Consider the following 25,877-nt stretch of genomic DNA (forward strand, 5'->3'; position numbering starts at 1 on the left):
TTAGGATAAGAGGTGCTTATTAAAAACTCAAAACAATTTCAAGCTATTTACACAACATCCTAGTGTACAAAGCAAATTTTTAAACAGCCATACTTCTCAATCCCTCCCAAAACTTGAAAAATTAATAGAAAAGGATTGCCCCAAGGTTGTTTGGAAAAGCTGATAATTTTCTACTTTAATTTTCAATTAAATGGATTTATTGAACACTTGTCCCTTCCTCTAAGCCCGTCAAGAAATAACTTTTGAGACAACAGTTACATTGTTTCCAGGGATTATATGGTTATGCATATTTAAATCTTCTAGACAGCTCAAGAAGTGCTCAGTTTGTTTTTTATATGAAGCAAATATAAATGCATCTTTAATAAACTGTCAACAAGAAGAATAAACAAGAAACATTTAGTCACCACGACCTCTAAAAAATGAAATATTTTCCAGCTCTCAAATATTATAGGAACATCCCTGGCTAACTTATATGCAATATTGTTTAATGATGCCTCTGGTAAAAAGCCCCTGAGCCATACATCAACAATTGCAGTGTTTTAACATTCTTCTCTATCACTCCAAAAGATAACATTAAGCAGTATAATGCTCAAGACTCAAGAACCAAACTAATTGGATACTCTTATCCATAACAAGAGACACAAATTTTAGAAAATGTTCTCCTCCTTGACATATAGACTAAAACATTTTAGAGTGTCGTTAAACCACAGAGTTTGGTATTCATCTTATACTGGCAGCCAATTCAATTCATCACCAATGAAATTTCTCCTTGCATCCAAACATAATCTGGGGTTTTCTTTATACCACCCCCATTAGTAATTTTTTGACAGAATATTGACAAACTAATTGCACATTCTTTTCTTATCTATAACATGGGAAGCATAAATAGTACCTAAATAGAATATTTTCCTCCCTAATCTATACACTAAAACCTTTTAGCTTCATTAAACACCAGAAAGAGCATTATTTCCTTCCTATTACAACAAACAATTTAACTCAAACCATTAAATTCCCCCATCATCTTGGTAACCAAAGAAAATCTCAAATCCCAAAAACCGACTCATTTAAAACACTTCAGTTGCACACACTTAGCCATTGCCAAGCCTAAAATAACAGAAACTCAACCCATTCAAAAAAAAAATATCTTATTTTTCCGCTCTCCCTTCTCCCTAGTTTTTTCTAGCTCAGAACACAAACAAACATACACATAACCAACCAAAACAAGACAACACTGTTAAGAAAGGAGGGTAAAAAGAAAAAATGTTTTGTTAACAAGAGGGCGAGCTTGGGCCAGTGGTAAAGTTGCTCCTCCTACTAAAAGGTCACATATTCAAATCTGAAATGTAAATATGTAATAGTAAGGCTGCATACAAGAATTGTTCTCATCCCACCGTTGCCATCCGGGGTCTAATGGGGGGTGGGTTTTGGTTTTGTTAACGAGTGGCTATTTGATTTTAAATAGAAACTATTAAAAGCCAAGTGCCACAAAACTCCTGCTAGTATGTGCATAGACTAATTACATGAATCGAACTTGTGACCTACAACAACTCTTAACAGATATGTGAAGGCTCCCCTTTTGAAGGGACAACATAGTTCTACAAAACTCTAGCCATGCGCAGAGTAGTAAATAGCATTACGTTGTATTCACACAAGAGGATAATTACACGATTCCATGACCATAATGTATCAAAAGATAAATACTTTACATCATAAAGTAATAAAAATTATTTATATAAATAAGTATTTTAATAAGAAGAAAAAAAGCATTAAGATCAAGAAAAAAAATAAAAACAGACCTTAGGTTCTCCATCAAGGTAAACAACAGCACCATCCCCATAAGTCAAGAGGGACCTTCCGTTTCTTGGGTTGAACCGGACCGGAACACCGCGACCACTGTTCTCAGGATTGAACGCGAAGATTGTTTTGAGGCCGTATTTTTCGAGGATGTCACGGACCTCCAGCTGGTCCTGTTCCCAACCTCCCAACGTCGTTTTGAACACCGTAACGGGTCCTTTCCCTTCACGGAACAAGTGGATCTCCACCTCAGGCACCTTCGTACGCACGTGCCTCGAGGTTTCGCTCTCGTTGTGGGTCCCAACATCGGGTGTTGACTCCACTTCCTCGATTTCTCCAACTGAGGTTGCTTTCTCCTCCATCGTTGCCGGCCGCTGCTACTGTCCTTTCTGTTGTTATGTGGAATTGTGGATTGCGGAATTTGGGAACGCTTTCTTGCCAGAATTTATATATGTTTCCTTAGTTGCTGTAACTTCAAGTTTTGCTGTTTTTCATTTTTTCTAAGGGAAAAATATCTGTACAGTTATTTTTTTTTTTATAGACGAAAAAACATTTGTACAGTTATTTTGCATATAAGTTATGGGATTTATTAATCTCCTCACCTACGAGATGAATTACTTTATGTTATAGAAACAAATCATGTGACTCTTATTATTTTCTAAAAAATCAAAAAGAAGAAAAGAAGAGATAGCATGATTTTTTATGTCTCACTTACGTAAGAGAATTATCTTCGTCAACATAAGATAATTTAAACCCATAAGTTACAGGGAAGGATATTGTAACAACTAAGTTGTGTTACTACTAAGTGACTACAATTTAATCTCACCGTTAGATCAATTATGTTGATCCAACGTTTATATTTATTTCCATCTTTGTATGGTCATGGTTTCCCATATTTAAAGTGAAATCATTAAATATGAGAAATCATAACCATACAAAGGTGGAAATAAATATAAAGTATTAAATTTGGGAAACTATGACCATACAAAGATGGAAATAAATATAACCGTTGGATCAACATAATCGATCTAACGGTGAGATTAATTGGTAGTCACTTGGTAGTAACACAACTTGGTTGTCACAATATCCTTCCCCTAAGTTATATACATTTATTTCCAAAATAACATCGTTTTGATATTAAAATCTTAAAAAATTATAAATATAAAAATTATTATAACTCTGAAATAAATTAAAATTACAAAAATACCATAATTTTTGCTCTAAAATGACATCATATTGAGCTTACTGCAGATAACTTATCTTGCGAAAGAATGAACCTATTTTTTAATGAAATAAGAAGTTCTAGTGGTATTTTTTTTCCTTGAGGTTATACAGACTTCTGTTATTTCATGACTAACAACTTAGTTTTTTTTCCTCTTTTCGAAAGAAAAATTTGATTATATTATTTGAAAAATAAATGAAATGGTAAAAAAATTTATAAATAATAACTTAGCTTCATCGTATCGTATATTTCAAATGAAGAAAAAGAAAAAGAAAAAGAGAATTATTAGATAAAGTATATTTTATCAGATTTTATTCAATATTATCAGATTTTATTCAATACTATCATATTTTAAACAATATAAATAATCATAATTAATATTATTTTATTTTATTTTTACTCTCCGTTTCTTTTACTTTCATCGATAATCTTTTCATTTTATTTAATTTTATTTATTATATTTTATATTTATTAACCTTTTTTATTTTATAATTTATGAATTTTAGATGAATGACTTTAGGGTCCTTGGTGGTCAACATAGACAGAACGCAATAGAATAAATTGTCATACATGTTCTTATCCATTATTTAATGAACTAACAAGCTATGAGAAGCTTATTATTTTGACTCAATTTATCTTGACTGCAAAATATAATCTATCCTAAAGGATACTTTTTTTAGGAATGGAGACAATAGGATAGCAAATGCCATATTTCTCTCATCTCAAATATGAGATAGGATATTGTGACAACCAAGACATGTTACACCCATGTGACAACCAGTCAATCTCACCGTTAAATTAGGTTTTTGATCTAATGATCCAGATTTAATCCTTATATACACCCTCACTTCCCCTTCTCTCTCATCACAATCTCTCTCTTCCCTTCTCTCTAATTAGGAGTAATCAACCATTGTGATCTAACGCAATTTGAATTGTGATGGGATAGGATATTAATGAATTGTGATCTTGGAGACATTATAATTAGGAGTAATCAACCAATTTGACAGACTAGAATCAACTGCAATTTCTGGCAATAGGGGTTTGGACTGAAGGACATTTGATTCGTTGCAAGGTGAAGAATTCAAGAGCACGCTTGTATTTTGCTCTGGGGGAACATTCTCCTTCCTCCTGTGGTGACGGCGGTGAATTAGAGGGGGGAGGCGCGGCGGCGGTGGTGGAGTGCGCGGCGGCGGCGCTGTAGATAGTATGATGAGAGAGAAGGGAAGAGCGAGATTGTGATGAGAGAGAAGGGAAAAGAGAGAGTATGATCAGAGAGAAAGGGGAGAGAGAAGGGGAAGTGAGGGTGTATATAAGGATTAAATCTGGATCGTTAGATCAAAAACCTAATTTAACGGTGAGATTGACTGGTTGTCACATGGGTGTAACATGTCTTGGTTGTCACAATATCCTATCCCCTCAAATATAGCCAAATGTTTTTCTCAAATAAACTTTGTTGGACATGTGAGAGTCAACTCTTGCCATCGACCAGCCACCACCATCATCTTCACTTACCACCAGCCACTTCTACCTAGTGTTGTGAATCTTGGCCTGACCTGATGAGGTGATCAGTTTGGGTCAGCTATTGGATAAGACAAGTAATCAGCGCCCAGCTGTTGGGTCAAGTCGGACCCTCAAGTCAATTGCGGAAGCGAAACAGTAAAATGCAAGAGGAGAGAGATGGAGAAGAACACAGTTAATTTGTTTAACATGGAAAAACCTTCTCCAATGTGAAGAAGTAAAAAATCCACAAGACACTAGTCTAGAATCAAACTTTCACTATAAGAATAATGGGTTACAACTGTCAAACTTCCCAGTCTTTCACTAGAGGTACAATCAAACTTCACCTACAATGGTGGTAATCTCAAACTTCCCTAAAGAGGTATCTTACTTCAAACTTCTCTTTAGAGGTATTCAAAATTCTTTTTCTCGTATTTTTAAACCTCACACACTACAAGCTTATATAAGAGAGGGATTGAACCACTCAAAGGATGTGTCACATGAGCCTTGCACCAAAAAATAGAGAGTTCCAACCTCTTGGGACTTGAGCCAAACATTGAAGAAGGAACAACTCCCAACAAACCTTCCCCTCTCGACTTCAATGCGTCGGGATCGGCATCAGTCCGACACCTTCACAGAAGTTTTCGAATTTTCTTGCTGGTACCGACTTTGTCATCATATCAGACCAATTCAGGTCGGTGTGCATTTTGCGAAGTGTGAGTTGTGCATCCTCCATGACATCCCTGATCCAGTGATACCTCACGTCAATGTGCTTAGTGCAGGAGTGATAGGTCGAGTTCTTCGTAAGATAAATTGTGCTTTGGTTGTCACACTTCAGCTCGTACTTGTCTTGATCATGGCCTAATTTAGAGAGAAACTTCTTCATCCATAACATTTCTTTGCAAGCCTCTGTCGCGGCTATGTACTCGGCCTCGGTTGTCGAAAGTTCCACACACTTCTGCAATTTTGATTGCCAGGATATAGCTCCTCCTGCAAAGGTCATCAGATATCCAGTCGTTGACTTCCTCCTGCAAGGTTTTCCACTTACTAGGTGAAGAATAGTTTTCTGGGTTTGTTGTTGGTTCAACTAAATCTTTCTTTTTGGTTACCTCTCACATTTCTTCCTATCAGACTTTTTCTCTGCCTTAGCTCTTCTCTTCTCTCTCAACCTTGCTTCTTCCTTCCACTTTTCCATTCGCTCATTTCCTATCAAACTAAAATGCTCCTCTTTTATCTCTTGTCGCCGCTCCCGGAGTTCTAGACCATCGGGTCATGCTACCTCAGGGTGATGGGTTCAGGTGTATGGAAATAAAGACGTTTATGAGGGGGCATTTCATAAGGGAAAATGTTTAGGGGTGTTGTGGCTAAGCTTTGAACTCTATATTTGATTTGGGGGTTGAGAGGCATAATCAATGGTAGAGGAAGAGGGATTTCTCACGTTGCATCGTGGAAAATAAAAATTAGAGTAAATACCATTTTTGGTCCTCAGCACATTTCACGATGCCCGCTTTAGTCCCTAGCAAATAAAAAGGCCCATCGTGGTCCCTAAGAAGTTCAAAATAGACCCATTTTAGTCCTTTTGAGGGACTATGGGTCTTTTTTTGAATTTGTGAGGGACCACGATTTCAACTAAATGGGTCCATTTTGAATTTCTTAAGGATCACGATGGACCTTTTTATTTGCTAGGGATTAAAGCGGACATCGTGAAATTTGTTGAGGACCAAAAAGGGTATTTACTCTAAAAATTAGATTTTTACTATCCTATCCTATCATATCACCTTCTAACTCAAACCTCCCCCTTAGGATAAGTTATCAGGCTTTCAATATATAATATCGCTAACCTGTTTAATTAGAAAATTGCATGTGATTAAGTAATTAATCATGCATTATTGGATTGAATTAAGTAAAAGGCTTAAATAAATAAATTAGGGTCACTTTCGAGTAAAAAGTGTAGTTAGTGAAATTTTTGGGGTAAAAATGTGTGCATGCAAAATTATCCGGAATGTAAAAGTAAAGTTAGAAATATGACTGTAAAAATATTTTAAACCAATGGGTAAAGTTGGAAAGTGAGTTGAGGTAACTAGAGAGATAAGTTTTACCCAGTTAAAATAACCTACCATATGTTAAGTGATAAAACATGACAATTCTCCCTCATTTGCTTCTTCTTCTTCGTGGCATCAGGGAAAGAAAGAGAGAAAACCATTGTTGGAAGCTTAAAACCCTAACTTTCTCACCTCTCAACGAAATTCATCTGTTCCAAAGCCAAAGACGTAGAGAATCCTCTCCCTATCACAAATCCTATCTTAGTTTTGAGTGGGAAGCCTTGTGGAGAGAGATCTTTTCCCCTAAAGATTTCGAGTTTCTTGGAGATTGGTGGAGTTTGAGGGCATTTCGCACTGTGGGAGCTTAGAAAATGTTCATCCCTTGGTTTTGTGTCATTTTGGGGTAAGTTGCCACTCCTTAAAACTAGTTTAAATAGAAATTTCAAAAATGTAGAAGATGATGATTAGTGTCCCGCAAATTTTGTAGTGTTGGGAGAGATTTTGATGTTGTTTCATTGATTTGTATGATGTAGAGAGGTGTTTGAGGACACTTTGTTAAAGGAAAATCCATTGGTTGGGCCATTGGTGTGAAACCCTTGTCTCTTGAATATTTGGAGAACAAATGTAAGTTGAGTTAATGTTGAATTTATGAATAATGAAGAATATTTGAGTTGATTGTCTAGGAATGGGCTTAGTTTTACATGTTGATTGAGTTAATAATTCCATTTCCACTTTGGTCATAGATTGCCTTGGTGTAAAAGTGGTGATTCCTAGTGTTTGAGCTAAAGAAAGCTTGCAAAAAAGATGAAGCATCAAGAGGTAAACCTTTGGATCTTGGAGGTTCATCCCTCTTGTTGTTCCACCGTTGCTTTTATGGAAGTAATAGTCAATAATTGGATGATTAAGTGGTAATGTTAGTATTATGGTATGTTTGCATTCATATAGTATTGTTGTATCATTGGAGAAAGGGCAAATATACAAGCACTAGGGGCAAGGTTGTATGCCTAGTGTAAAGGACTAAGATGAAACTAAAGCTTGTGTGATGATTTGGATCCACGCATAGCTAACAAAGAGATCTACAACATAGTGGGATATGAGGATCATAGAGGAGGTATAGAATTCCTGGAGTAATTAAAAAGTGAAGATGTTTAGTGTTGAATATGAATAAAAATGAATTTTAAGCCTTGCTGGATTAAAGGGACTGCTTGGCGCTTTGTGGGAGTGATGTATGGCATGGTAAAATAAACCTCATATGTTCTGCATATTGTTTAAGTTATGATTACAACTTTTGAAATTGTTTTAATTACAGAATTGATTTTAAACAGATACGTTTATTAACGCAAAAAGAAAAAAATTATCCGTATTTTAATTCAATTGTTGTGATTGTAACTGCGTTTGATGTCATACATGATGTTAACAAATCTGTTCTAGAACAGGGTGTCATAGAATAGGATAATAAAAGCCAATAAGATAACTTTATCTTATCCTATTGAAATACCAAACAACTGATAGATGAATGACATGATAAATTATCCTATACTATTCTAAGATTTTTATATCTTTCGACAATGGAAGGTCCATGGTTTCTGGTATGAACAGGTGAGCCACTTTAGAGATATTTTTTTGGACAGAATAGGAACTGTAGTCAGGGTGATGTAGGGATATTTGGTTGTGGGGTGGTGGAAGGTTTTTAGGCTTATTTTATTTTGAGTCACGCTATCTCCGGGATTGATATTTCTCTTCGTTGTGAAAAGATCGTTGGATACTTTCATCTGAACATTCAACCAAGAGTGATTGTTGTTCTTTAACGACATGTTGATGGAGATTTTTGAGCTCTAGCGACTCATACTCTTGATTTTATAGCCTTGAGTTGTGTTGCTTAAAAGTGTCTAAGATTTGGAGGTTGGTGGCCGTTAGTTGCTGGTAAGGGGTTTGGTCATTTTGTAGTGGTGAAGTTAGGGTAGTGGATGTTCTCCTTTGGTTTGCAGGGCGGCTTTGGGATCTATTTTAAGATTTGGACATCTAGCTCCTACTATCAATCATGTTTTTTATTGATTTGGTGTCGGAGTAGAAATTTATGGTTCCCATAAACGGTGCCAACGATTAGCCCAGGAAATATTGAGATAGACCACACACGATTGAGCCTGATCCAATAACAGATTGATTTTTCTCCATGATAGATGTTGGAGTGGGATACTTCTGCTGGACGGATGAATGGTGTTGAATGATCTTGTTTGGTTGGACTAATGTGGCAGGAACCTGCAAGGCTTTCCTATGCTCAAGTCAGTATTTGATTAATAAGCTTTAATAAAGATGGATAAGATAAACATACTGGGGCTTCCAGCCTCCATTATATAATAATTGGTTGTCCTGCTTTTAGTATGTCGACATTTAATCTCATTGGTGGGGTGAAGTGGATCTTGCATCCTTTCCCGTGTATAAGATGCCAAGTTGTGGACCATGCCTCTTAGGTATAGTTGAATCATATGTTAGTCCCTTAGGTGTTGGCTATTAAGGTGACTGTAGAGTCCTGTGCTGCTGCTACAGTAGTTATACGCTTGTAAGATGACGTCAACGTGGGATAAACACATTTCCTTAGCCTTTAAGTCTTGGCTATTGGGCCTCTTGAGGCATTTATGATTTGGGTCAAATATCCCTCTGGAATGAGTCCAAATAAAGATTCAATATGAATAATACCTTTTTATTTGTCATTCTACGGAGCACCCCTTATTAAAACATGATATAATAATTTTTAAAATTTCTCTATTACAACTATTTTGTAAGGTTCTTTCTTGCACCTATCTTTAAGGGATGAGAAAGGATTCTCTAATCTTAAATGAATAAAATAAATTAACGGTGATACATTCTTTTAACATTTTTTTTCTCTCTCATCTTTTAACCATGTATAAACAAAGGGCATTACTTTTCTACAATAGTGGAAGAAAGATAATGTCTACCACACACACATTCTTTTTAAAAAAAAATGAGATCCACTAATTTAAAAAAGAAGAAGCAATTTCACAATGTATTCCCAAGAATACACTGTATGCGGCAGAAAATTATTTCTCCAGTCAAAGCTGAAATAGTTTTTTGATAAACAAACTAATGATGAGATAATATCGATCCTTAAAGAATATTATTCGGTTTAATATATTAGATTTTGTAAAGAATTGGTTAATGAATTAAAAAAATTATTAAATCAAAACAGAGTTTAATATAATGAAAACTTTAAAGATTTATTTATTAATTTTTTAAATAGTTAGAAATATTTTATAAAAAATATTAAATATTCCTGGATTAATAATCGTTACACCCTCTTTGACAAATCCTTAATTTATTAGATACAGCACCATCGATTGGACGTTTTGGAATTAGAGTAATAGATCTTTTCTTTTTCTTTTACTTTTTATTGTTGATAGAATAGATCTCCTTATTTGATTACCTGGCACCTTCCATTATGGATATGTGTAGACGATATTAAGATAAACTATTATCTTATATCTCTGTGCATTATAATTAAGTTATATTATTCTTTTAAACCGATAACATATACAGAATAATATTTCTGCAGTTACTGCATATAAGTTATCTATATTTATTTTCAAAATTACGTCGTTTTGGAATTGAAAAACTAAATAATTATAATTTTAAAGACTATAATAATCCTGAAATAAATTAAAATTACAAAAATACTATAATTTCTATCCCAAAACTATATCGTATAAAACTTACTGCAGATAACCTATATGTAATAATTGAAAAAAAGCTGTGTGTTAATAACTTTAACTGCATATGCTCGATCTTGCAGCAAATATAACCACAGCACGATAAAGAAAATGTTCCGCGGTAAACTAGCCTCGTAAAGAACAAGAATTTAATTAACCTTTGAAAGTAGCATAAAATTGTGTCACAAGTAGTCAATCAACAAGAAAAAGACTTCAAAACCAATAACCAAATAATTTATGCACAGTAATAGTTTGTATTATTGTCTTTCCTTCCTCAAAGATATCTTTCCTTCTCTTATGAGATGTTAGCTTTTTGATTTGCTCTTCTAGCTCCTTTTTTCTTTTCCTCCGTTTAGGCTAACTTTTGAAGAAGCTCTTTTTCTAATGCCACAACTTCCCAGAAGTGGTTCATGTTATTTCCATATCAGCTACTAATTATCAGCTCTCTGCAAACTCAGATGCAGTGAACTCAATTTTCCTACTTACTTCAATATAATCCCTACTCCAATGTGTAAGCACCCTTGAAGCTTCTGACATCAATGTTCTCATTTCTTCTCATATTCCTAGTTTTCATGATACTACATTGCTCAGTATGCAGAAAAACTGAGGCATCATTGGAGATGAAGTCTTGTACTAATTTCAATGTTTCCCTGGCCTCTTCATTTGGAGCAGTGGTGGTGGATTCATCATCAAACTTGAAACAACAAGGGTCTCAATTCATCTCAAGAGAAGCAAAAAATGCTTCTGTTTCTAGTTTCTACATCATCTTCTTGACTTAGCTCAATTTGATTTTTGAAAGACACTTCAATTGTGGTTGGCAACACTGTGCAAAACTTTTTTAGTTGTAATTCTTCTCCACTAACTTTGCCACTTGATGAAGGGGGACTTGGGGCCTGGATATTTTGCGTCTAAGGAAAACCTGGGTTTTGAGAAGATTCTCCTGAAGCATGACAATTTAGAGTATTTTTTAAGCAACAAAATGGTATAGTTATAGCCAATTAATGTTAGAATCGGTATCTTCACACAGATGCAAGAGACAACCACACAAGTGTATCTATAAAACTTTCTCTTATAAAACTTGCTTTCTTGCTCTTCGTTGTCTCTTGCATTTGTGTGAAGATACTGATTCTAACAATTAAAAAATAATAAATTAGTAAAAACAGAAGCATTAGTAATGGTAAACTTGCAAATAAAACTTGTTCATAGGGTGAGATATTCAATTTATAAGTTTAACTAGACATCCTTTTATGTTAAAGATAGGTAAGTCTGAAATGTTCATTTTAGTAATTTGCTTTTATTTTGCCTGTAGTCAATACACTACAGTTGTATTCATATGGAATTAGCTCAAAGAATAAATTCCGCCAAAAGGAAAAATAATCTAGGGAGAGGTCCAAGAGACTGAAATTTTTTGTGGAATTGACAATGTAAAGGCCTAGCTTGTTGGTTTAAATAATAATCTTGACAATAAATAAATATTAATCTGAATCATAGTAGTTACTAGCACCGCAATAGCACCGCGAGCCGCGCCGTATAGGCGTTGCTGTGCCTCACCGCAAGAAACCGCGCCGCACTGGAACGCAATAGCGGCCATTGCGATCGCATTTGCGGCCATATTGATGTCATAAGGCAAAATGTCAATGTTGTCCTAAATTTAAATGTGTAACATGAAAATTTTAAGGTTTTTTTAGTCTATCTGCGTCTCTCTATCACTTCTGCTATCTCTGCTTTTAAAAAATGTTTTTTTTTGTCATTATTTCTGTCATATATCTATTCTGCTATTTCCGCTACCACAACCCGTTATAACGCTATAGCGTTTTTCGGGGTTGGCCGCGACGCGCCGCAATCCGCATTTGATAACTTTGATATGAATCTAAATCTCAATGTGCATCTTATGGTTAGAAAATCCAATCTCTTCATAAATAAATACCCCCAAATAGTTTACCTTCTTCATTGGCACCACCACTAGCAAAGTATGACACTACTGAATTCGAAGCCACTTTTGAAGGTGCAGTACAACAAGGTTCATTGGCTTCATTGTTCAAGTCCACATTTAACATACATATTTTCCTCTTTCTGGACATAATTTCACAGCCTGTTGAGATGATAAAGTTGAGTAACTTTTTCCAAATTAAGAAGCCAAAATAGCTTATAAACAAACAAGTCAAATCAAAATTTATAGATATTAATTATTTCGTTATATTTCTATACTAATTCATAATCTTACAGAATTCAATTTCTCTTACATTACTTTAACAATTAATTGAAATCATTTATACTTTCTTCTAGAAAAAATTAACAATGCACCAAAGGAAAATATATAGGGCAAGTAAATTCAGAAACAGTGAAAGCATATCGAGAAAGAAATGCCACAAATATATATTTACCTTGAAAATTGGGAGTGTTACTTCTCAACTTTGATACCATTGAATTTGAATGCAAATTCACATAATTCTTGAATGCTGGAGGTGGAAGCGATGAAAACAACTCTCTAACCAATTTCATTCTTTCCAAAAAAGGCAATAAAGCCAAATAATTTTGGTGCTGCATAAATTACTCTGACAATCTGCCATGTCCACCAATCTATGCTCTTCTTTGGGCAACAATGGATCGATGAATTGAATGTCCTCCCTGTGACTTCCTTGTTTGAATACATGGATTCCACTTTGTTTGTCAAACGATGTTTCTTTTGCGCTTGATATAGTACACACCACATAATTCCATTTACTTTCTTCTATATCAAAAAAAATTCCATCAAGTTTTTCCTGTTCTATATCAGAAAGAATTGTATAATCCCCTTGCAATAAATGGAAACACACTCCTGTATCTTTTGAAATGTCGTTGACTTTAATATTGAGCTGAAAACTGGTATAATTTTAATTGAGCGATGTACCGTTGGGATCTATAAGCCCACTATGTTCCCTTCAGGGATGAGTCACTGTATGGATAATACCCTTAGCACAGGTACTGACCAAGATAAGAAGTATTGCGCCAAGTATAAGCAAGTAATCAACAATGGATAAGTAAGTGATAATATGACTCAAATTAAATGGGCAGAATAACGATACATAAAGTCCCTTCATGGTGTGCCCTAGGGGGCTATTTATAGGGAAAGTGGTGTGGGCTGGTGAGGAGGGGGTCAACCCTCCTTGGGATTCACCCTCATGGTGGCAGTGTTTGGCGTGGCAGGAGCTGCTGTTGTAGCAGCGCTGCGCCTTCTGTGCCTGGTGATGTTAGTGTTGGGCAAAAGGGGCAGTTTCCTTTTAAGGCTCCTGTGACGGTCTCCTTTGGGGGTTAAGGTCCCAAGATGGGACATGTTGGTGCTTCCCCTTGGACGTGTCGCATCATAGGGGGATGTGAGGATCTATGTCAGCCCTTAGGGCTGATGTGGGTTGGAGCCTGGAGTTGGACCTGAGCCATTGGGCTGCTAGTAGTAGGGCCATCCGAAACAGGAGCCCCCCAGCTTGGTAGCAAGCGTAGGTTGGTGCCAAGTTTTAGTCGTTGGGCGACACCTTGCTGGCGATCTGTGCGATTGGTAGTAAGCGTTGGTTGGTGTCGAGGCAAAGTCGTTGGGCGATACCTAGATGGTGCCGCCAAGGTAACAGATTTGGATGTCACCTGAATGGTGTAGGAGTAGCAGCCACGTTGGTTGATGCTAAGGCAAAGTCGTTGGGCGATATCTAGATGGTGTCGCCAAGGTAAATGATTTGGGCGTCACCTGAATGGTGTAGGAGTAGTTCCCAATATCTTATGTCTTGCAAGGGGTATTTTGGGCCTTTCGCCTTTCTGACACGAAGGGTGTCTCTTCGAATTTCGAGGGATTCCAATGATGGTTTCTCCCATCATTGTAAGCAACTGCAGAACTCAATCATCACGAGGCACGGCGCATTAATGCGACGTGTCGTTAGGAGGTACGGCGCATTAATGCGACGTGAAGGGTGTCTTATCCCCTCGAAATTACCATCAAGCCCTTTATCTCAACCGCCTATCACCTGCACGCCATCTTGGTCTCCTTCCTCCTTTAAAAAGGAGGTTCGTTCCCTCCTGAGAACCTTCTTCACGTTATCTGCTGCTCTTCCTGTTTCTGCATCTTGCATTTGCGCTTTTCCTTCTTTGCAATAGTGCTCGCACCGGTCCTCCTTTCTTCACTGTCTGCACTAACTCAGGTACAGTGCTTCACCCTTGTTGCTTTGATATTCCTTTGCACTTCTTTTAGCATCGCTTCTCTTCTTCTTTTTCTGGTGATGGTTAAAATAACGGATGTGCCTGGGTTGTTCTTACCAGAGTTAGAAGTTGAAGTTAAGGAGGAAGAATTTGATGCAGCTTTCGACACACTCGAAGGCTGTTCGGTGGGGCCAGCTATGCAGGAATATCTTGCTAAGCGTGGTGGGGAAAGCAGCAGCTTTCCCTCACATTGTTCTTTAGTTCCTGGGGTTGAGTCGTTACCCCACAGTAGGATTCCTGAGCTTCTCAATTTTACTGAAGAGGAGATTCAAAATCTCCTGCCGGAAGGGGCTTTAGGGCTTGTGCTTCCTTATTTGGGTGAAGCAGCTGGCTCTCGAATTCGTGGTGAGCGCCAGGTGTCGGGTGGTGAGGTCGCTTCTGGGTCTGGTAGGCGTCAGTCTGCTAGTTCCAGAAGGCGATAGTCAGGTGGTTCTAGTGAAGGGGTCAGGCCTCGCTCTTCACGAAGTCGTAATTCAATGTCTTCTATTCGCTCTTGCGTGTTAGTATATGGGTGTCCTAGAGACAATCTTTTGATTAAATAAGGACATAAGATGTGCACCTTTTTGTCGCAAATAAATAATAAGCATTCTTTATCTTGTTTCATATTTTGTCTCGATATTATTGTTAATATATTATGAATAAACTGGATAAACCCCTTGGAATAGAACAAGTATCTCTTGAGTATCTGTGATGAGATCACGATCATGAGGATTCAAGGATACCGCACGTTTATTCCTAATTTTATGTTCCTAGTCTAGAGACATTGAGAATGGGGATCAGTGATCACGGGTAAGACTAGCACGACTTATCTACTTGTATTTGGATACAAGGTAAAGACCTCATGTGCTACAGATATGGAGATTTCTTAGCTAAAGTCGTGGGTGGACCTATAAGGGTATAGCTCACACTGAACAGACCAACAAAGAGACTCAATAAGGAAATCTCACAGATAGTGTCATTAGAGTAGTCTCTTTATATTTGGGTATGTCTTTCCTTAGACCAGAAGTTATTACCTAGACTGTGTTCTAGAAGGCATGCTTTGATTGTATACCTCGTTTGCCTGAAACATGGAGACTCATAAGTACACTGTTGGCCTTGTCCTGAAAGAGCACAGGGCTAGGGTGATAAGCTGAAGGAATTCGTCAAATCTCTGTGAGAGACTAGGTTATCTGTAAACCGGAGAAATCGGGATGACATTTACAAGGACTCGGGAGTCTATGCATAGTAAAGGATATCATGAGATGATCTGCCTTTAGAGTCAGTAAATTGAAGATTCCCTATTTCGAATAAAGCTTACCCTAAACCGCAAGGGTTGATACGTTTCCTTACCCTAGGTTTAATGGGAAGGTAACCGAGATGAAAGGAAATACATACGGTAACCAAATATGTGTAATAGGATGATTATGTCATTAACCTAACTAGCTCTGGGGTAACAAAGCATTGCTAGTGCTCTGTGTTGTCATTAGATGGGTTGTGGGCTTGTTGGGCCCAAGCCCATTTATGTCAGTGGCTATGGTGGGGCTAATGGGTCGCACACTAACACCTTATTGTCATGATGATATAACATTAAAGGTATTGGGCCTAATAATGGTTGTTAGCCCAAGAAGAAGTTTGGAAGCCCACCTAAAAGGGAAAAGGGCGCATGGATCATGTAATGAGCTTGGATGGTCCAAGACATTACTAATTAATTTAATTAGTTAAATTAATTATCAAATATTTAAATTTGAATTTTGAATTTGAAATTTGAATTTTGAAATTTGAATTTTGAATTTGAATTTTGAAATTCAAATTTTGAATTTGAAATTTGAATGTTGAAATTTGAATTTTGAATTTGAATTTTGAATTTTGAATTTAAATTTAGAATTTGAATTTTGAATTTAAATGTTTGAATTCGAATTTCAATTGGCTATGAAAAGTTGTTTCATAACAAAAGGATAAGATAAGATCTTGTTGGAACAAATCCCTAGTCTCAAGAGGAGATCTTTGATCACATCCAAGGCTGAATTTGGGGCGCCACTTTGGTTGTTGTGAGTGTCATCTTGTCAACCAAATTAGCTCCAAATCAGATTTGGTTTGTTGAGAGAATCAGTGAGCTAGTTGGTTCAAATATGAATACAACTACTCAACGTATCTGGACAGTTTCTTGGGCTGAATGAGGCGCACATATGGCTGGCCATATGATGGCCATTAGGTCAGAATTTTGACTAGGATAAGACCTAGTCTCATGAGGACTCAAAGGTAGGTTGTTGGGAATTTTGAATTGCAACAACTCCACCTTTTTCTCCTCTAGTTGTGCGCCACTTAGATCATAATTTTAAGTGAAAAATCTGATTTCAATACTCTGATTCACTCACTTTCTTGGGCGCACACTTTGGGAAGTTCTCCTTAAGGTTTCACAAAATAACCTAGCCTTTTCTAAGAGCATCCATGCCCCACTTTTGTGAAGCTTTCATGCTGAAGACTTCACTCTTCTAAACACCTTTACCTAGCCTCCTCCTTCACACATTGGACGCCTAGCAAGCTTTTGTGGTGATCAATTGGTGGCTTTTTGAGAAGAGTTCTTACATCTTGACGTGGGGTGGTGTGGATCAACGTTAGAGGGTTTGAACCCTTCAAACCTGACACTGATCTCCTTGGTGTTTGAATCACAAACAAAGGTAACATCATGTTGTCTTAAAGCATGAGTCTTGATTGCATGTGTGATTCCGCTTGAGAAAATTTTGTTTTTCCCTCTCACATGCTTCGGCCTTCAAGACCATTTAACTTTCATTGCGATCAAAGAAGAGGTTCGCGTAGCCCTCCTTCGTGGCGTTCTGCCTTTGGAAAAGGGCGACTTGTTCAACCTTTGTCTTCTATAAACCGACAACCGCAAAATTGTCCCATAGAGTATTACTATAAACCTCGTCATTCAACCGTTGACTCTTCTATTGCTTTGAGTATATCACGGGCCTATATTCCCAACATTTCCCTGTCTTTCCATCGTCGTAAATATAACGAATCTACAGACAACCGACTAGGTAGATACCACCCAGAGGATGGGCGACTTGTGAAGTATGGTGTGTGGGACGCCATACATGAAGACCTGGGGCTTTATAAGATATCGCCTGCTTGGTGGCCTTCTTCTTTAAGCTACTCAGATTTTATTCTTCGAGCTCTTCAGAAACTTCTGATTCTGACGGTAAGTTGTTTGTGTTTGAGTTATTTTTTCCTTTTGTTGTTGGTAAGGAAGGTGTTGACGGTCACATGAGTGAGGGTTGAGTGTTGCGGAGGTTTGAAGCTTCCCCCCATTGTTGATCTCCTACTCGTCGGTTGGAACAGTGTTTGGCGATTGACTGTATGTTTGTCGCTCCCTTGTAGAATTTGAAGACAATCTCTTGACTTATGACGGCTCCTCAGGAAGGCGATAGCACATTGGCGAGGAGTTGGGTAGACCCATTGGTGGCGTCATCTTCCTCAAGTTATGCTAGTGGGGAGATTTTGAACCGTGATTACCAAACGAAATCTAGTTTTGACATTACCCCAAACGGTGCAATGAGGCGAAGTGGCAAACAATCGCGGTTGGGCGTGATCGACGTGTTTGTGATACTCCTCATAGTGTGGCGAGATCTCACTGGCGATTTGCGGTATATAAGACTCACTTCACTGATCAGAAAGTAAGGTTTCCTTTGTCTGAGTTCGAGATAGAAATGCTTGTCTAGCTACAAGTTGCTCTTTCTCAATTGCACCCAAATACTTGGGCGTTTGTTCGGGTCTTCGAGAAGATATGCCAGTATTTTGAATGGGTGTACTCTGTGCGGTTGTTCTTTTATTGCTTTCAGGTGTCACCTTCGTTGAAGAAGCTGGGTTGGGTTTCATTAAAGGAGGGCAATAGATTAGGATCAATATTTGCCCAATACGCCAACTCATATAAGAACTGGCGACATACTTATTTCTGGATCGAACCAGTGCTTGGTAAGGGGGAATTACCTTTTTTGTTGATCAGATGAGTAGGGAGAGTCGATTCCCACTATACTGGACTAAAGCCCATTATGAGACGTCCGCCGGTCGATATTCTTTTGAGTGGGGGGCCTTGTCTCCTGAGGAGGTAATGATGGTGGATTGGTTTGTGAAGGTGAAAGAGGGCCTTGACCGGTGGCCTTCCAAGCAAGTGCTGTGTCACGAATGTGTGATGGTGTTTAGTATTATTTGTGACTGTGGTGAGTATTAATTGCCTTTACTAATACTTGTCTGTCCTGTCTTGCAGTTGGAAACTTGTCGATGGATACTCTGAGGATTGCACGTGAGGCGGCGGCCAAGATTAAAGCATCGACGGGTGTGGTTCATCAGATCATACCAAACCTCGCCCCGAAGAGGAAAGATATTGACAAAGGGAAGTCAAAAGAAACCAAAACGAAGAAGAAGAAGGTTCGATCTGCCGCAGATATTCCTGCTGGCGAGCTGGAGAAGAGGGCGACTGCCCCTATAATTAAGGAGCCCACGAATGTGGTGGGAAGCTCGTCCGCTAGTGAATCGACTTTGGGGTCGGGGTCGCCTGCTACTGAGGGGCTGAGTCTGAAAAGGAGGGGAGATGAAAACTCGACTCCACCGAGGGCCTTCAAGATGCCACGCCTCGAGCCATCTGAACGCAGGCCATTTGCTGATGACTCAGCTGACGGAGAGCCTCGCCCAACAGCTGATGCGCAAGATTCTCCACCTTCTCCTGTTGAAATCTCAGTAGGCAGGGCCCTCAAACTGTCGGAGAGGGACCTTGCTATTAGATTTCCCAACGTGGGGCGTCCTAAGATGGTGGTGACAGAGCGAATCGATCGTCAAGAATTTATGAACTGCACCCAAGTGGTTATTGGTCGCATCTTAGGAATGCAAGAGATCGCCCTTGCTGTTGACAGTCGTTGCTCCGCTCAGGAGGATCGCCTTGACGAGATGGGGCAAAAGGTGGATGGTCTCACTGCTGAGGTTGGGCGCCTTGGTAAGGCAGTTGCCGATAAGCAGACTTCGAACAAGTCTTTGTCCGCACGACTGAAGAAGGCGGAGGATGAGGTTAAGCGGCTATCCTCTGACAAAGTTGACCTAGCCAAGTCATTAGAAGAGGTCAGGAAGGAGAAGGATGATCTTAAAACTGAGAAAGACCAACTGTCTGCTGATTTGTTCGCTGCACATGGGAACCTCCACTCCAAAGATGAGGACCTCAAAAAAGCCACTGGGCGGGTGGAGGAATTGGAGGAAGCCTTAGCCAATGTTATGTACCCCTCTTTTAACAACGCCCTTCATCAAGTTTTTGTTCGCCATTCTGACCTTGACTTGACCGGCTTCAGCCCCGACTATGAGGTGGAAGACGACAAGATAATTGAGCGCCTCACGGGTGGTGAGTTCAAGGTGATTGAGGAGGGGCCTGCGACTGACAAAGATGAAGACGCTCAAGAAAACTCCCCAACCAGTGACGCCACCGGTGATGACAATCCTGAAGAAGATGATGTTAGGCGTGACGTGCCGACCGGAACTGTTGACGTGACTTTGGGTGGCCCGGACGTGGCGAATGGGGGTGGTGTTGCTGAGGCGGGCGTGACTGAGCATGCCCCAGAGATTGTTGAAGAGGACGCAGCTGAGCAGGTCCGGGGAGCTACTGAGGTGGCGATTACAGCTGAAGATTGTCAACTTTAAGTTGTAAATTTACCTAAGTTTTGCCCAGTTGGCGTGTCAACTGGTAGCTTTTTCTTCGCTTTTTTGCCGTGGTTGGTATGTCAACTGCGGACTTGTACTTTGGATCAGTAATGAACTTTGTTTTCCTTTTTCCCTTTCGATCTGAACTTTCTTTAGTTGATGTACCCTTATATTAGTTTGGCGTTGGCTGGGGGTGAGAACCGTCCCAGTTCAACTATGGCGAGGGTGAGGACCATCCCGCTGGTTTGGCGTTGGCTGGGGGTGAGAACCTTCCTAGTCCAACTATGGCGGGGGTGAGAACCATCCTGCTAGTTTAGCGTTGGCTGGGGGTGAGAACCATCCCTACACATAACGTTGGCTGGGGGTGAGAACCTTCCCAGTCCAACTATGGCGGGGGTGAGAACCATCCCGTTAGTTTGGCGTTGGCTGGTGGTGAGAACCGTCCCAGTCCAACTATGGCGGGGGTGAGCACCATCCCGTTAGTTTGGCGTTGGCTGGGGGTGAGAACCGTCCCAGTCCAACTATGGCGAGGGTGAGGACCATCCCGTTAGTTTGGCGTTGGCTGGGGGTGAGAACCGTCCCAGTCCAACTATGGCCGGGGTGAGAACATCCCGTTAGACTAAGAGTTGGTAAATTGGCGATCGTATTTATTGAATGGTGAAACTCTGCCTCGTTAAAAACCTTTCCCAGTAAAACCCATTGGGGCAAAAACATAGGAAAGGAAAATAGTGCAGGAAGTGCTACATGTTTAACTATAGTACTTCTTAAGCTTATCTGCGTTCCACGCCCTGGGAATTGCTTTTCCCCTCAGTGTCTCGAGGGAGTAAGCTCTTTTCCCTAGTTTGTTAGCTATCCGGTACGGTCCTTCCCAGTTTGGGGTGAGCTTTCCTTCACGGGCGTTCTTGTTTCCTACGTCCGCTCTTCTAAGAACCAAATCTTTTTCTTCAAAATTCCGGGAAATGACTTTCTTGTTGTAATAAGTGGCTGACTTTTTCTTTGAAAGGCGGTCAGATTGAGCGGCATACCCTCTGAGTTCGTCCAATAGGTCCAAAGCTTCATTCAGATTTTGAGTATTGGCGAACTCGGTAACGTGTTCCCGTCGCCAGGAGGGTTCACCGACTTCAACAGGAATCATGGCTTCAGTGCCGTAAGTCAGTCTGAAAGGTGTCTCCCTAGTGGAAGATTGGGCGGTTGTCCTGTATCCCCACAAGACGTTGTCGAGGTTGTCTATCCACGCCCCCTTGTGCGCTTCCAGTTTCTTCTTAATTCCTTTGGACAACATTTTGTTGGACGACTCCACTAAGCCATTGGATTGGGGGTGTTCCACAGCGACAAAGCGATGTCAAATCTGTAGACTGCTCATTAACTCACGGAATGTGGCGTTGGTGAATTGGGTGCCGTTATCTGTAATGACTTCTGCTGGAATACCGAAACGGTAGACAATGCTTCTCGAAAAGAACTTCCTTGCTTTCTGAGACGTAATTGTGGCCAAGGGTTCAGCCTCTACCCATTTGGTAAAGTAGTCAATGGCGACAATCAACCATTAGACCCGGCCAGCCGCCATGGGGAAGGGACCCAGAATGTCGATTTCCCACTTGTAGAAAAGCCATGGTGAGGTGATTGACGTCAATTCTTCAGGTGGGGCTTTGTGTATGTCGGCAAACCTCTGGAACTTTTCAAATTTTTTGACATGCTCATGGGCGTCATGCTCCATGGTTGGCCAGTAAAATCCAGCTCTTAGTGCTTTCTTTGCTAGTGAGTGACCGCCCATGTGGTGGCCGTTGATTTCTTCATGGATTTCTTCTAAAACGTACTGAACATCATCGGGGTTCATTTCAGGAGTGGAGTTGAGAGTCCTCGCTTGTACAATCGCCCTTGTACCATGCAGAAATGGGCACTTCTTCGTACTATCTTTCTAGCTTCCTTTTGGTCGAGAGGTAGGACCCCTTCAGCCAAGTAGTTGACAATAGGCATGATCCAGGTCTCTTTGGCGACTTCAGGGTTTGATTCTGAAATTCTCATGACTATGCATGGGTTAGGCATATTGTGTTGGATCACAGAACGATTGTTACTTGGGCTTTTGGTGCTCGCTAACTTGGTGAGAATATCTGCCCTGGTGTTTTCAGCACGTCTGATATGCTCCACCTCGACACTTTCGAAGCTTTGGATTAACTCTTTGACCTTCTCTAAGTACCTGCACATTAATGGTCATTTGGTTTGGTATTCACCGGAGATCTGAAATGTTACCAACTGGGAGTCACTAAAGACTTTGAGGTGTCTGGCGCCCATCTCTTTTGCTTGAATTAGGCTAGCAATCACAGCCTCATATTCCGCCTGGTTGTTTGTGGTATTGAATTCGAAAGACAGGGAATGTTCGACCGCAACACCGTCTGGATTTTCAACTATCATTTCTGCACCCGAGCCTTTGGCGTTTGATGAGCCATCAACATATAGTTTCCATATCGCCGATATCGGTGTCCCAGCGGTCTGGGCACTGAGCGGAGAACTTTGTGTCATTTCGGCAATGAAATCTGTTGGGGCTTGAGCTTTGATGGTGGTTCCTGGATCATAATTGATCTGGTATTCTGAGAGCTCAATCGTCCAGGACATCATTCGTCCTGCAAGGTCGGGCTTGTGCAAGACTTGGCGGATGGGTTGATTGGTTCTGACAGTGATGGAGTGGCACCGGAAATACGGCCTCAGCCTTCGTGCCACGAAAATGAGTGTGAGGGAGACCTTTTCAACTTGCTGATACCGCAGCTCAGCACCTTGCAGCACTTTGCTGATGAAGTAAACTGGCTTTTAGCCTTCATCCTTTGGCTCTCTGACCAACGTCGCGCTGATGGCCTCAGTGCCAACGGCGAGGTGTAAATACAGGGTTTTGCCACTTTCTGGTTTAATGAGGACTGGCGGACAGGACAGAGCCCTTTTGAACTCCTGGAAAGCTCCTTCACACTCATCAGACTATGCAAAGGACATACCTTTTTTGAGCAAACCAAACAGGGGGAGTGATTTGTGTGCGGAATTTGCCAAGAAACGTGTTAGGGCTACCAGTCTTCCAGTCAGTTGCTGAACCTCCTTGACTGTTTGCGGGCTTCTCATTTCGATGACCGCTTTGCACTTATCAGGGTTGACCTCTATGCCTTTCTCAGTTAGCATGAAGCCTAAAAATTTGCCCGCCGGAACGCCAAAAGCACACTTACTCAGGTTCAGTCGCATGTTGTATTTTCGTAGCCTATCGTACATGCCCTGAAGATGCGTCAAGTGTTGCTCTGGTGTTTGCGATTTGACGATCATATCATCAATGTAGACTTCCACGCTGTCGCCAATCAACTCTTTGAACACTTCGTTCATCTTTCGCTGGTACGTGGCGCCCGCATTCTTCAGGCCAAAGGGCATCACAATATAATAGTAATTGGCGTTCTGGGTGATGAACGCTGACTTGATTTGATCCTTTTCTAGTAATGGAATTTGATTGTAACCAGAGTAGGCATCCATGAATGAGAGTATCTTGAAACCGGATGCATTATCCACCAGCTGATCAATGCTTGGAAAGGGATAAGCATCCTTGGGGCTTACCTTGTTTAGGTCGGTATAATCGACGCACATCCTCCATGCCCCACTGGGCTTTTTAACCAACACCAGGTTGGAGAGCCAGGTTGTATATCTGACTTTTTTTATGAAGCCAGCGATATGGAGCCTTTCCACTTCCTCGTCGATAATCTTCTGGCGATCCAGGCCAAACTTCCTCGTCTTCTGCGCGACAGGCTTTGCTTTGGGGTCTATGGACAAACGGTGGCAGCACACTTCAGGATCTATACTTGGCATATCGGATGGTTTCCAGGCGAAAAGGTCTCTGTTACTACGTAGCAATTCGACCAGCTTACTCCTAATTTCAGGATCAACGATAGCCCCGATAGTAGTTGTCTGGTGCTCGGCGTCGCCCAAAACGACATGCTCTAATTCTCCCCCTGGCGTGGGCCTAGAATGTTCTGCTCGAGGGTCGTCCCTAGCGTCGAATTCTACAAGAAAACATTGGTCAAGCTCTTTGTTACTTCTGTTAGTATTTTCTTTCGTTACCTGTGACGTTACCACTCGAGGCGTTGGTTAGTCTTTGAAGGTGACTTTAGGTGCTGGTTTCAAAGATATATTGTAGCAACTCCTGGCTACTGTTTGGTTTCCTTTTACCGTCGCGACCTTGTTGTCCCTCGCCACGAACTTCATCGCCAAGTGCGGATGCGATATGCTTGCTTCAAACGCGGCGAGCATTCTTCTGCCGAGAATTACGTTGTAAGCTGATTGGATGTCAAGCACCAGGAACTGGATGTCAGCTGACCTTGACGTGAGAGGCGTTCCCAAAGACAAACACAGGTTTATCATTCCAAGAGGCTTGGTGGTAGTTGCATTGAAACTTGAAAGTTCATCTGCAACTGGGGTTAAGTCATTAACTGTAAATCCTAATGCCCTGAAACATGGCAAAAATAAGATATCAACAGAGCTGCCGTGGTCAACAAACACGCGATTGACGCCGAAATTGGCGATTATTGCCTGAATGACAAGAGGGTCATCGTGTCCAGGGAGGAGGTCACCCAAATCGTTGCAATCCCACACGATTTTAGGTTTGACAGGACCTGAATCCACTTTTACCTTGTTGATGACTTTACCCGCAACCGCCAAACACTGTTTCAAGTGTCTCTTCCTGGCGTTGACTGATGATTGTTTCAAGCCCTCCTGAAATTATGTTTATCACCCCGTGCCTGATGACTGCTGAATCTTCATCATCTCCTTCTCTCCCTCCTCTATTTCTTTGGCTAACTGGCACTCTGCGGTCTCGTGGGGAGTCTTCTCTGCGATCTCGTGCGCGGCGAGGTTGATAACCAGGTTGGTTGTTCCTATTTTATTCTGGCAACCTGCTATGCTCGCGGTGTCGCCTTCCAGTGCCGGCATGGCGAGCACCGTCACCTCCACGCCTTTGTGCACCGCCTTTGATGAGCTCATCAATCTCATCCTTGAGGTGCCTGCATTCCTTGGTACTGTGGCCGTTGCTGCGGTGGAAGTTGCAGTACGCGGCGGCTTCTCTGGTCGGCTGCTGGGGTCGTTGGTTACTCTTGGGCTCTTCTTTGTATTCAGTTTGCAGGACGCTGTGTGATTTGCGTCCTGACGCGTCATATCCTGAAGGGTGACTGGCATACTTAGATACTTGTGACTCTTCCTGCTTTCTTCAACTTGGTTCTTACTTTTACTGACCGCCTTCTCTTGGTTATGGGAGTCATCAACTCGACTCCCTTTATACTCTTCAATTCTCATGAACTCCTGGGCTTTTTTCCTGACCTCTTCTAAGTCAGTAATTTCGTGACGGGCGAGTTCGTAAGCGAACGCTCCCTGTCGCAATCCTGAAAGGAGTATATGCACCTGTACCTTTGGGTCTAAGCCCTGCACTTGCAGAGCCTCTTTGTCAAAGTGGTCTAAAAAGGATCTGAGGGACTCACCGGATTGTTGGCAAATCTTTTCAAGGGATTGAACGGATTTAGGCACAGGGCGACTGGTTGCGAAGTGGGACTAAAACTTGCTTGCCAAATCGTCCCAGGATGCAATGCTACCGGTGGGTAGAGTGGTGTACCATGTCAGCGCTCTCCTTCCCAGAAGCGTGGGGAAAGTCCTGCACATAAGGAGGTTCGTCTCTCCGTGAAGGCTCATGGATGCCTCAAACTTTTGGAT

At 40.7% G+C, this 25,877-nt stretch overlaps 1 protein-coding gene across 1 annotated transcript; it reads right to left on the reverse strand.

The window, feature by feature from the left end:
- Window positions 1-944: 944 nt before the first annotated feature.
- On the reverse strand, window positions 945-2,251 carry LOC133295355 (uncharacterized). Its single transcript, XM_061494185.1, has 2 exons — window positions 1,797-2,251; window positions 945-974 (listed from the first exon to the last, which is right to left on the reverse strand). The coding sequence occupies exons 1-2, from the start codon at window positions 2,154-2,156 to the stop codon at window positions 945-947; spliced, it is 390 nt and encodes a 129-aa protein (XP_061350169.1). The 5' UTR covers window positions 2,157-2,251.
- Between the last annotated feature and the right edge of the window lie 23,626 nt (window positions 2,252-25,877).

Source organism: Gastrolobium bilobum, unplaced genomic scaffold (genome assembly GCF_033153095.1).
Source record: "Gastrolobium bilobum isolate Gb01-03AN ecotype WA unplaced genomic scaffold, APGP_CSIRO_Gbil_v1 utg28160, whole genome shotgun sequence".
Taxonomy (NCBI): Eukaryota; Viridiplantae; Streptophyta; class Magnoliopsida; order Fabales; family Fabaceae; genus Gastrolobium; species Gastrolobium bilobum.